We start from the raw sequence: 12,854 nt of genomic DNA, 5'->3' as shown, positions 1-12,854 counted from the left end.
GGCAGTGGTCACCACGCCCAGCCTTGGCAGTGCTGGTTTAGGTTTTTCATGGGTTTAGAAGGATTTCACTGATTTCCAGGGCCTGGGGTCTGGTTCCCGAGTGCATTTCCCAGCACAGAGGAGGAGCAGCACGGTGTTGTGTCTCCAAGCCTTCCTAGCTGTCAGGAGCAGCTCGCCAGGTGTTAGCCAGCAAGCTTCTTGCACACGTTTCATATTTCAAGTACTTCTTACAGCGGCATTGAGCCATCTGGAACTTACCCAAGTCCCTCAGTCAATTGGGTCTCAATAGCTGAAACCTTCAAAATCACTGTTGTTTGTGTCAAGAGGGGATTTCTGTCCATTTGTCCCAGCCGGAGCAGACTGATACGAGATCCCTCAGCGACGAACGGGGATTTAATAAAAAAATATCTTGATCCTTCTGTTAGTCTGCTGAGACAGCAGGGTGAGGCCTTTTGTTCTCCGTGTGGCATGGGATTTCAACAACTGCCTGCCCACCTTCTGCTCCAGGTGCCGGGATGCTGGTAGCTCATTAGCTGCAATGGCCAAAGGCCAACTGGCACAGCCGCCTTGCCGCTGCATCAATATAGCAGGAGAGAGGCCTGGGTAGACCCCGAGGGATGCTCGGGATGCCAGCTACCTGTAAATACCCGCTGCTGCTCCCCTCGGCTTCTCAGCCAAGTTCAAGAGGGTAAAAGCGTGGAGTAATTCGTCTCGGGATGCATCTCTGTTGGATCCGAGGAAAGAAATTCATGAGCAAGGAACGTATGGAAAAAACAGTTTCAAACAGATCCTTGGTGACTTCCAAATTATCCAGCAAGGGATCTCGGGCCCGGCTTTTGCTAGCACAGAGGGAAAACAGTCCAGTGGAGCGAAGCAAAATACGTTTAATTTAAGACATGCAGCTGGGAAAATGCTTTCAATCAGTCACTGTGAGGCTGACGTTAAAGGCAAACCAGAGCAATTAGTTGTACCTTAGATAATGTGCTAAATTGTAAGGGGAAGGTGTTGAGGACCAAAACCTTGGGGCCAGGAGCCAGGCTGCAGGTGCAGGGGTCCCGCTGCCCGGTTGGCCTGGTCACAGCACCACCTCTCACTGCTGCACCATCAGCACCACGGGGACATTTTTGGGGACTTAAAGCTTCCTGAGACCCTGGGATGAATTCACTGTAAGGTGGATGAAGTGAAGAGAGCCCCAGAGAAGCAGTGAGGGCTCAGGTTTGAGGGTCGTGATGGGAGATGCTCTGTCTGGGCACTTCCAACCAGATCCCTATTTGACAGAGAGGCCACACAAACACAGAAAAATCCCTTTTCTTCCCCAGAACAGGCTCTACACCCAGGCAGTGCCACACCACGATGTCCTCTCCTTCCCGCTGCCCCCTGTGGTGGGGCTGCCACCCGTCGGGGCCAGCGGTGCCCAACAGGCCCCATGCTGTAAGGGAGAGGCCCAGGGTCTGCAGTGGTCTTAACGTGGGTGTGTGTTTAAACGTCTGCCTCTGTGTGTGTGTGTGTGTTTGGGGGGACAATCCATGAATTTCCAGAAGCTGTTGGTACCCTAGGTCCATGTGGCCAGGGACTGTCTGATTTTGTCCGTCTGTCCCATCACCACCCAGGCTGGGCTGAAAACATCCCTGGGAAAATCAGAACAGTGTGAGAAATGCTGGCTTTCTCCTGTGTTCGGAGGGTGGGCCCCATTTTCCTGGACCTTACTCCTTAGCTGCCGTGTCCAAGAATCAGCTTAGCGGTGGCTCATTGATGCCTCGTTTTACTCGAGCCGCAATTTGAGCTCTTTCTGCGGCTTCGGTGTTCTGTTGCAGTCACCAGGGCTGCTGACTCCCTGTAAGATGCCAAGAGGAACATCTGCCCGGGTTTTAAAACAAAAAAAAAAACAGACGTGAAGGAGACCACTGTAAATTCACCGAGATGCTGAGTGACCCCTTTCCCTGTCTCCTTGCTTTGCAGGTTGGCACGGCCAGTCTGCGGCCACAGGACTCTCAAAACCTCCTGACGGTGCGCAAGATCTCCGTGTCCCGCATGCACTCCTTGCCCAACGACAGCTACATGTTCCGGCCCGTCATGCCAGCCAAAACCCCCTTCCCCCTCCACGAGGTGGAGATGGAGACGTATCCCTGCAAATCCCAGCGAGGTACCTACCACTCGTGGAGATTTCCCTTCCTCCTCGCACAGCCAGCCAAAACCCAGCACAGTAACTCCTGCCTGCACACGTGTGGTTAGATGGGGAATACGCAGCCAGCGCCGCGTGTGGGTTGAGCCAGGGCTGGCTTTGTTTGGTTTGATACCATCCCACGGGCTGCAGTGTTGTGTTTTCATCACGTCACTGCGTTTTGTCAGGAGCAAGTGGGCGGTTTGGGTGTTTGACTGGGGAGAAGTGGGGCTCCCGAGCAGCGCGAGAGGCACAGAGCACGGGCGGGTAGCCAAGGAAAAGGGTATTAGCTGCACATTTCTTCTGAAATGATCGGCCCTGACATCAGGAATACAAATCAATAAAGTCAACATGAATAAAAGCTGGCGTCGGCGTTGCTTCCTGACAGAGCTCCTGTACAGCTCTTGTTTCAGGCAGTCTTCAGTCTCAGAGCACTAGTGTTTTAGCACAGTACATTGAGTTCACAGATGGAGGAGTTTCTTTGGGAGCATAAAGATTAGAAAGCACTCTCCAGTGCCTCTGTAGCCTGGCCTTATAATGAATCTTGTGGAGAGACCCCGCAGCCAGGGAATCACGAGCTACACAGAGCCTTGGAGTATACATTTACCCAACTGCATCCAAATACATTTCCCCTAAAATGCCTTTCTTTCTCCTTTGTTGCGCAAATTGGTTTGAAGGGGAAATCAATAAGAAAGAAAATACCTGCCTCCCTAAAAGCACATGTGCTTCTTGAGTGGCTCCCAAGAACTTACCAGTATGGTTTCCTTTGATGCAACGCTGTTGGAAATGCAAGAACTGCTTGGGCAGAGGAGTGGTGGGTTTGCAGACCCTGGTGGGGCTGGCAAGATCTGCTCTGATTTCCTTGGGTGAAGTAACTCTCTATTTGCTTAAGCTGTCTGGATACCCGTTAATGTTCTCTGCTCAGTATTTATTATTATTTCACCTGCAAATTCTTTGCTAAGCAAAGAAAACAGAGGTTGAGTTTCATGGCTGGACTACTGGGGATGATTTTCATCTCTGTAGTGGGTGTAAATCAGGATTTATGCTAGTATAAAACTGCTGTGATGTTGGCAGAGGTGGGTAGAACTGGCCAAAGATTTTTCATCTTTCCCAAATTTCTCTCCAGGAACACTCGAGTAATGGATATGACAGGTGCTTACCTTCCCTCTGAGCTGGTGGATGCATCCAAGGAGCATCACCCAGAGCTGTGCTGCTCCTGAGCTGACCAAACTCCGATTTGTGACAGTCCCATAAGTTACACACAGATTTGCTTTAGCAAAAAAAAAGCTTTAGCTGCCATTGACTTTTCGATGTCAGTTAAGGATGTCTGCTCTTCTCCCAACATTTTGATGTCTACACACTGAAAATGTGAGATGACCAGGTCTTGTATTATTTTGGTGTTAGACGCAGTTTCCTGATTTGTTAGAAAAACAATAGAAAAACATACAAATCCAGAGAGATTTGGCTCCCTTCAGGGTTCCTTACCATGCAGTTAAGAGGGTTTTTTGGTTTCCTATAGGACAGCTAGATGGAAAGTTTCCAACAGAAGGAAATTCCAGCTACGGATGGGGAGGAAAGCGTAAGGTTTTGATTTTATGACTGTGTTTGTAAAAGATTTTATGACAACATTTTTCTGCATCATAAAAAACATTTCGTAAAGCCTGGATTATCACAATGAATAGCACAGACTCAGCCTGAAACTCTGCCTGTAGGAGAGCCCAAAAACAAAAGAGGGAGAAGTGGGGCAGGTTGTGGGGTGGGAACCTCACTGCTCTGCCGCTTCCGCGGCTTTCTGGGGAAAACCTCCAAAAGAAAAATGATTAAACGCGAAGTTTTCTTTCTCCCCAACAACAAATCTCTTTCTGAAATGAAACTGCAAACTGTCTGGATGGCTTTTGTCATAGGTTCAAGTTCCCTGACCTCTGGGCGAGATCTCTTGAAGTGATGGATAGCTGTGTTTTTAACATGGAGCAGCAATGTAGAAACAGACGTTGGGTTTCAAGCTAATGAGGACAATAAATCCTGCAGCCAAAAAAAAAATAAAAAAAGCAAAAGATCTTTCAAACAACACAGAAATGCAGTAAAGCAGCACCACAGAGGGGCTGGGGAGGAAGGATTGCCTTTAGACTCAGCCAGGGGACTGGGAGCCTTCAGGAAGAGCGCACTCCCTGCCTGATGCATGAGCTCAGGGACTCTCCAAGCACTTGAAGCTGCCTCTGTGCTGTGGATCAGCCAGGGGCTGCCTCGTGGATGGATATCGGGGGCAGGATTTGCGTTGTAGGAAATGGAAAAACTGCCCTGTGCGTGCCAGCAGTGTCTCCTCCTGGCGAAGTGGCTGCACAAGGCGAGGCGAGCTCCGGAGGCTCCGAGGCAGTGGCACAGAGCTGCTCTCGCCTCCAACTGGCAAAGCAGCACAGGGCTGTGAGCCCTGCAGGTGGACTCGGGGAAAAAACAGCCCAGCCACCAAATTTCCCCTCAGCCACCTTCTCCAAGTCCTTTTATAAACCCCCCTGAGGCAGTGCTGCAGGGAAAGCGGCAATGGCCAGGCTTTGGATGCAACCCTGGTCCTGCCCTTCACTTGCTGCTGTGTGGGGCTGGTGGCTACCACCCACCCTGAGCATCACAGCCGCTGAGAGAGAAAATTTCCATTGCCTGGAACAGAAAACAGACACTGTGAGCATGAAGTTTGTAATGGGTGATATCCCAGGGAGGGCAGAGCCGCATGCGATGCAGGTGGATTGCAGAGGAGGCTTCTTTCGTCTCCTGATGAGGTGTGGCCAGGTATTTAGGGCAGGAGACAGGACAAAGGGCACCTGGTTTCTAATCCTGGCACTGCCCGAGGCTTGTGGTGAGGTTTGGGATCTCAGCTGGACTCTGCAGGCTTTTCCTTTCCTCTCCAGCATTTACACTGGAGCCTGCGGGCACCAACCCAGCCTCCAAACATCTCAGCCCCTCCCCTGGCCGTGGTGGTGACTGTTCCCTCTCTGTTTCCTAGGGTCCATCACCTCCATCCGCTCCCAGCCCGTGGGAGCATGTTCCTCCTCTCTGAGAGTCCCCACAGAGTCCCTCCAGCTGGCCGCGCGCTCTCCCAACCACGACGGCCGGCACCGCTGGAAGATCCTTCCCCCCCACGTCGTTCCTCGATCTCCTACTCTCAACAAGCTGCTGTGCAGGCAGGTAAGAGGCCAAGAGCCTGCAGAGGCAAACTCCCTTGTGGTCACCTCAGCCCTTCTCTTCTTTTCCAGTCCTCTCTTGGGTTTGTTTTTTTGGAGTTGAGAGCAGAATTCCCCTTTTTAGGACAAAATGTTCCTGATTCTGTTGCCACAAAGGTTTACTATGCTCCAGTCTCAGCAAGTGGCACACAGGGGAATGCTCTCCTGACCTGCTTTCACCTTTGTGGATGTACCAGTCTAAGGAATTGCTGCAGCATGGGGGGGTTGATGGATAATTCAGTTTTGCCAGTGCTGTGAGAAACCCAGGGGTCAGCCCTACACCGTGCCCCGTCGCATGGGCTGGCACAGCAGGGTGGAGACAGGGCGGTGAGGGAATCATTACACCCACCAACCGTTCTGCCACGGGCCAGCTTTCACCCTAAAAGTGCCACCAGCCCTGCAGATCCCCAGGCTCTCGCCCCCACCTCTCTCTCCTCCCCTTCCAGGAGGCCGTTCGGACGGACTCCGTGGACGTGCAGACGCCGGATCCCAAGGACAGCCTGCAAGCGGAGCCGGGAGAGACCCTACCATCGGCGAAGCAGCCCCAGAGCACCTTCACCCCCAGCCCTCTCCACCCCACAGCCTCCTCCCTGCCGGCCACCCCTCCGTGTTCTCCTCCATCCTCCCCACATCGGCACCCCGGCACGCTGGCTCGGAAGCACGGCTGCGGCCAGCGCGGGGTCCCCAGCCGGCCGGGCAGCCCCTCTGACAGCCCCCCCAGCCCCGAGGGAGCCCTCGTGGAGCCCTCCGACCTGGCCGACGAGGAGGTTCGCCACATCAACAGCTCAGCCAAAGACTGGGGGGAGCACTCGGAGGCCGGGAGCCGCTCGACTTCGCCGTTCATCTCCCCGGCCCCGTCGCCGGTGCCCCTCAAGAATTGCAGCACAAGCAGCCTCTCCGGGGGAGGCAGCAAGGAGAAGGACTTGAAGAAGTTTTACAGCATCGACACAAAGGGCTTCCTCAACAAGCCCAGCTGGGCAGACGACCAAAGGCGGCACTCCATCGAGATCTGCCCCTCCGTCAGCGACGGAGACTGTAGCTTTGAGGACCCTGCCGAGGAGAAGCAGAGGTCCCCTGCCCACATCCAGCCGGAGTCCGAGTACATCCACGGAGCCCGGAGGAAGAAGAAGATGAGCCCGCCCTGCATTTCTATAGATCCTCCCATGGAGGATGACAGCGGGGCGGCCTCGCGCACCAAACCCTCCGAGAACAGCATGCTGCGCCGAAGGACCCCGTCCTGCGAGTTCCCGGCTTACAGAGAGTCCCTGGAGCTCGCGGAGAGCCAGCCCGGGGGGGAACCGGCCTCCAAAACGGAGCGCCGGGGCCAGCCCCCGTGCCGCGGGGAGCACCTGGCCATCCCCAACTTCTCCTTCGAGCAGTCGGACGGCAGCTCCTTGAGCAGCCTCTCGGATCTCCTGGACAGCGGGCAATCCACGCCGGATTCCCGGCCGGACCCCGCGGCCCCCGAACTGAAAAAAGCGGAGCACTTAAAAACTCAGTGGGGCAGCGCTGAGAAAAGCAAAGAGCTCCTCGGCCCCGCCAAGAGCCCCCTCCGCAAGCAGGACTTGGGGCCCGTGACTGTCGCAACAGAAGAAGACATCGACGAGCCAGTATAGCTTACTGGGAGGGGGGAACGGGGGGGGTCTCAAGGGCTTGACACCAATGTGGGTTTTGAAACCGAAGGGACTGAGCGGCGGCGGGTGCGCGGCCGCTCTTCTCTCGTTTTTTGTTTTTTTTTTTTTTCTCCTTTCTCGCAGTCACTTGTTCTTAAGCGCTGTGGAGGTTTGCAAAAAAACAAAACAAAAAAAAAAAAAACGTTAAAAAAAAAAATTAAAAAGAAACCAAACAAACGGCTGGACGAAACGGTGACGGGTGTTTCGGGGCGGGGGGAGCGGCTTTGCGAGGGGTTTGGGGGGTTTCTTTTCTAAAGGGGAGGTGGAGCTGGCCGGGGGGTGGCTTCGGTCCCCCCGCCGCCCTCCGTGGCCTCGATCACATTGATTCGGGTGCGAGGTGGTGGCGGTTGGGGGATTCTCTTTGGGTTTTGTTGTTTTGTTGTTGTTTTTTTTTTTTTAAAAAAAAAAAAGACGCTCAACTTTTAAAAAGGCACCTTTTGGAGATGTCACATTACGTGGGAGTGCCCAGGAGATGGGAGCTGTACATTGTCTGTATATCAGCAGTTATATAAATAGAAATAATGTATTTGTGAGATACAAAACAAGGAAAAAGACAAAAAAAATATATACCCACGAAAAGTCTCTCTTCATAATGCACATATTTTTATAGAGAAACGATACTGTTTTTTGCATTACATGTGACTCCGCAACTGGGTGGTGTTTCCTTGGGTTTTATGTGGATCTAATTATTACGGCCATGCGTTTTCCAAATGTTTCTCCTCTTTCTTTGCTCTCCTTTTTTTCCCCTCTCCCCTCCCTCTCTTCCTCCACCATCATCCTAGCAGCTTCTTTTCACAGCTGATGCTTTAGCCGTCTCTCTCATTTTTCTTTTGTACTTTAGAGGTTGTCCTAACTACAGAAAAAAAAAAAAAAACAAATCACTACTGAATTGTAGCCAGTGCAATAATAAGTTATTCATTCTTCTTGTCTGTACAATTGTCCTTTTGCTTTTTTTTTTTTTTTTTTCCTTTTTTAATGGATATTCAGGTTAAATGTCGCAATAATCTGAACTAACGTGCACAAACAAGGTTTCTTGCATTACAAAAAAAAAAAAAAAAAAAGACTAAAAAAAAAAGAAAAAGTTAAATTTACAGAGAGATAGAAAATCAAATAAATAGTAAGTTATTTAAGAAATGTATTTTGTTTACTGCAGTTCAGAGTAAATTATTGATACAGTCTGTAAAGGTATAAAGAGCTGTCTTAGGTGATGTTCTTTGTGAGCATTTAAGCTAATGATTTGTTCTCGTCGCAGAATGCCTCTGAGAGCTCGGTGATAGCCGAAACCTCCCCTTTGCACTCTTTCTGTTCGTCTTCCTCCGCACACCCGCACCCACGTGGACGCGCTGCCCTCCAAAGGCCCCTCTGCTGCCGTCGCAGACCCAGAAGCCTCTCGAGGCATTCGAGGCACCTGTCAACACCACTTTAATTATTTTCTTTTTCAGTTTTGGGGTTGATTTTTCGTTTTTAGCCTCCGTTCCCTGCCCCTTCCCCGCTCTTCATCCAGGCCCTCCCCGCGGGACAGCTTCACCACGGAAAGCCGACGTCAACCCGAGCGCCGGGCAACAGCAGCAAAAAAGACACGCAGGAAAAAAAAAAAAAAAATTAAAAAACAACCGTTTTTGTTTGGTTCGTTCCATGCCGCCTCATATTTATGCATTCACATATATCTTCTGTTATTTATGCATCCATTACTCAAAAGGAAATGTATCTTGTTTCACATGTATTAAACTGTATAAACTGGAAGCGTGGCCTGACTTTGTGCCGCGGCACGGGGACGCCGCTGCCACAGCCCTGGCTCCAGATGTCCCCTGCCCTTGGGGGGCTCGGGGACGCTGCGTGTTTGGCCCCCGAAGTGCTGCCCGCTGAGTCCTTGCCCCGGAGCCTCTCTGTGTCGAGTGGCTTGGTGCCAGCTGCCTCCGAGCACCTGCGCCGCCACAATTAAGTCATTTAGGATTATTGTAATTATTCCGCCTCGGTGGGATAGTGGGGAATTCCTGAAAAACACCATAAAGGTAATTATTGCTGCGGTTGTTACTGAGCTTTGCTGGGAAGGCAGCGTCCAAAGGGGCTCTGAGCCGTGGGCCAGGGTCAGGCATCCATAGGAGATGGCTGAATATTTGAGGTATCAGGATCCCAGTACCAAAGCCTTAATTTTGAAGCAGGAACCAGAGCTTGGAGCACATGAAGTGAGCCTCCAGGAGGCCAAACAGCAGCCCAGGGGTTACTTGGTTTTATGTTAGCAAAGATGTGAAGGGAATAAAAAGAAGCTGTGCAGGTGACAGTGCCTCTGCCCGCCACGCAGCCAGGAGTAGGATCAGGATGGGACACGACGGGTGTCTCGTGCTCCACTGCAGCTGGAGACCCAGCACAGAAATGGGACAAAGTGATGGAAATCACCCAAAATACGCAGTGAGTGCTGGGGGTCAGGGTTGTGTTATGAACCTGCTCCTTTATAAAGCAGCAATTTGTTAAATCCCACACCTTACATGGAGCAGAGCTGGATCGTAGGCCCCCAACCTGTCCATCAACAACGGCGTGGAGAAACAGCCGAACTTTGTTAAGCCGCGTTCATTTTCCTGCTGATTGAGCCCTTATCGTGCTAAGCAATTTCCACCAGGCTGCCTGCAAGGGTGGCATCGCTCGAGGTTGGAAGTGGAAAGCACCAGACAAACGCAAATCATTTCACCAGATTTATTTCTGTTTTGCGCTTTAAATGATTCATTCACATGCATTTCTCAGCCCGACTCTGCCCCAGCTCTCCCCAGTTTAGCAGAGCCTGCAGGAACATCAGCCTGGCCTTGTGCGGGCAGCCCTGGAGAGTGGGGATAAACGAGGACTGCCAGCAGCGTGTGGAGGAAGGGGCAGAGGAAACCACCTCAAAGCATCTTCAGCTGGTCTCTGCTTCAAGGTCGAATCGCAGATGGCATCAATGTGAAATTGTCTTTGTTAGGCTGGGGAGAAAAAAAAAAAAAAAGCTTTAAAAAAAAAAAAAGTCTCTAATCTGAATCCATCCTCAGCGCAATTAGATACAACCTTTAATCTGCCAATGTTGTGAGATCATACAGGTGGCATGAATACTAATAAGGACTGATATTTGTACAAGCTTTCTTAGGTTGAATAATTAAATTGACTTTATCCATTAAACATTCCCAATTAAGCATTAAATACATGGCTGTTTTAATGTCTGGGGCCATCACCTCTTCCTTACGGGGCCTTAATTAGAAATTTTACTGCCTCCCACCAGCACCTCAGCCATCAGCAGTGGGGGCCGAGGGGCTGAAATCTCCAAACGTTCTTTTTTTTCCAAGCAGCTCAGCGTGGCTATCTGCTGCAATCCCACTCAGGCCCTGTGATAACTCAAGCTTGCACCGGGTGGGTGCTCAGTCCTCTTACAAAATGGTGTTAACAGAAGCAGCCCCCCCGTGATGATTTTTTTTTTTCCAACCTTTTTTTTTTTTTGTGTGCAGCCCCTGTGTGGGCTCTCTGTGGTGACTGCAGGACATGTGGTGGCATAAGCACACCCCTGTTTGATATCTCTGCTCGCAGAGATGTCACCAGGGGTTTTCAGCCCCGGTTTGGGTCCGTGGCCCCACTGGGCTGAGCCAGGGCTGCGCCTTGTGCCAGGACCCCTCGACTTGCCCTCATGCACTTGCCAGCCAGGGGTTGGGTTTTCCAGCTGTGGCCATTGGATTAGTCAGGGAAAACATCTGTTTGCAGGGAAAAGCGCCAGCAACCCTCATTATCTAACACCGCAGGAAAGAAACCAGATTAATTATTAAACTATTTGATTAAAAAAGAAAAAATAAAAAAAGAGCAACTTATGTTTCTTGCTTCAGCTTTGCCCGCTCAGAGGCACAAGCTGCTGAAGGTCTGGGGTGATTTTGCCCGTGTTTGCTGCAGATGCCCAAGCAGAGGCTCTCCCACCTGAGCCTGTCTTCCCCCAAAATACAGCCACGGCGGCCAACAAGCAGGAGGGCTTCGTGTCTGGCAAAGGCAGGAGCTCGCCTTCCCTCCCCTTCTATCCACAGAGCCTTCAGTTCCTCGTGCCCTTCCCAAACCTGATGGCCCTGCTGTGACGCAGCTCCTCCAGCCCTCCTCGCCCTCTCCCCCTTCCTGCCTGCATGTTAATTTATTCCGACTGGCTCAGATCAAGGCACTAATTAATTTTCCTCATTAACCAAAAAAAATAAAAAAAAGTCTAACAAATGGTAACAAGTTCCAAAACAAATTAATTTTTCGTAGAAGACCAGACACCTCACAGCCCACTGGCAACAGCACCTCGTGCACGCGGTGATGCTCTGCAACTGGCTTCAGGGCTGGATCCCAACCTGATAAATCACCCAGTGTAATGGTGGGGGGCAGAACACCGGGTACTGACACCTCTGCTTTGTCTTTTTGCTGTGCTCTTTTATTCCAGGGGGGATTTGGGTAAATTGTGCTTGGGCTGAGGATGGTGCAAGTCTCCTTGCAGTCACACATGGCCTAGGTTTTCGGAGTGTGTCCCCCCCTGTCCCTGCAAAGCCACTGCTCTGCAGTGCCTGGGATGCTGGGGACCCTCCTGGGGCAGCTGCAGCCCCTCGCGCTGGTTTCCTGGCTGGCTCACAGCAAGCCAGCACGTAACAGAACAGTTCACCCCGCCAGTCACCGCCCAATTACTTTCCCACCAAACTAAATCTCTGGGTAAACACATTCAGCAAGAATTGCAGCAAGAATATCGCTGTCTGGGCTCAGGCTTTTCCGTGTACTTCCATGTTCTTTGATTTGAACAGCGGGTGGGAAGAGCACTACGAACAGAAGAAAAAGGCTGCTAAGACAAAGGGCAGGGAAGCTCTCTGTAGCCTCCTCGCAGAGATAAAATGCAGGCAGGGATGAGTCAGACTGGCAACTTTGTGCAAACACTCTAAAAATAAAGCTGGTTTATTGCAGATTAATGACACCATAAAATGTATTTCACTGGCCATTTAGCAGGTGTTGATCGTAAATATTTGGGATTAAAAATAAACTTTTCTGCTGTGCCACTGTATTGTCGTTCCTCTCTCACCCACCCTCCCTGAGTGCCTTTTGGAAGCGATGAATCAGCCTCGGGGTTGGTTTAATCATACTTGAAAATGTAATGGTGACAAAGAACCTGCTTTCTGGGCACCAGCCTCCAGCGCAGATTTTAAAGCACTCTCTCACCTGGGTAGCAGCGAGCAGCAGCACCTGGGCCTGCCGCTCGCACCAAGGGCTCCATCTCACTATTGCAATTATGCAGTTCTGCAAAGGAGCCCTTCTCCTGTGCCTCTCACAAAAAGCAGGCTCCCCCGGGGAGGAACTTTGTGTCTGGCAGAGGCGAAGGACTGCACAGGCTCCTTTTGCCTTAGAAATTCCTTTTTCTCACTGTAATCTTGCCCCGTGCAACCCCATTTTCTCTTAGCCAGCCTCTTTCTTCCACCGCACTCCCACAAGGATGCTCTTTGCCACAGGTGAGCACATCCACCTACGCGCACTGAGCGCTGGATCACAAGTGGCAGCAACTCCCAAAGCCCTTTCCTGGAAGCTGGGAGCCTAAAAAAATGTCCTTTACATGAGCCTGGGAGAGTTGGCACAGATTTTTCTAAGCCTTGGCTCTTCCTGGAAGTGAAAAAAATTGCAATTCCCTTAGCTGTTTAATGCCTTGTGCACAGAGGTCAGTGCTTGCTAGAGCAGGAGATGTTCTTTCCGAGATGGGACCTGTCCCGCACACAATGGCAAGCCAGTGAGCAGCAGGCGAGCACCTTCCTTCCCTGGGTGCCCCAAATGCCCCGGGGAGGTTCCCAGAAAATGCCT

The 12,854-nt window shown here is 51.3% G+C and overlaps 1 protein-coding gene across 6 annotated transcripts in view; it reads left to right on the top strand.

The window, feature by feature from the left end:
* The window catches only part of CACNA1H (calcium voltage-gated channel subunit alpha1 H), a 221,445-nt gene extending 212,656 nt beyond the window's left edge, over positions 1-8,789 (top strand). For all 6 annotated transcript variants that reach the window (XM_068699495.1, XM_068699493.1, XM_068699494.1 and 3 more), the window contains 3 exons: positions 1,960-2,143; positions 5,157-5,338; positions 5,820-8,789. In XM_068699495.1, coding sequence (XP_068555596.1) covers positions 1,960-2,143; positions 5,157-5,338; positions 5,820-6,989 — 1,536 coding nt within the window. In that variant the 3' untranslated portion in view covers positions 6,990-8,789. The remainder of the gene's footprint in view (positions 1-1,959; positions 2,144-5,156; positions 5,339-5,819) is intronic.
* The last annotated feature ends 4,065 nt before the right edge of the window (positions 8,790-12,854 follow it).

This window comes from Anas acuta, chromosome 15, assembly GCF_963932015.1.
Source record: "Anas acuta chromosome 15, bAnaAcu1.1, whole genome shotgun sequence".
Classification (NCBI taxonomy): domain Eukaryota; kingdom Metazoa; phylum Chordata; class Aves; order Anseriformes; family Anatidae; genus Anas; species Anas acuta.
Note: the sequence above shows the minus strand (reverse complement) of the source record. Positions and strands in the feature narration are given on the sequence as shown.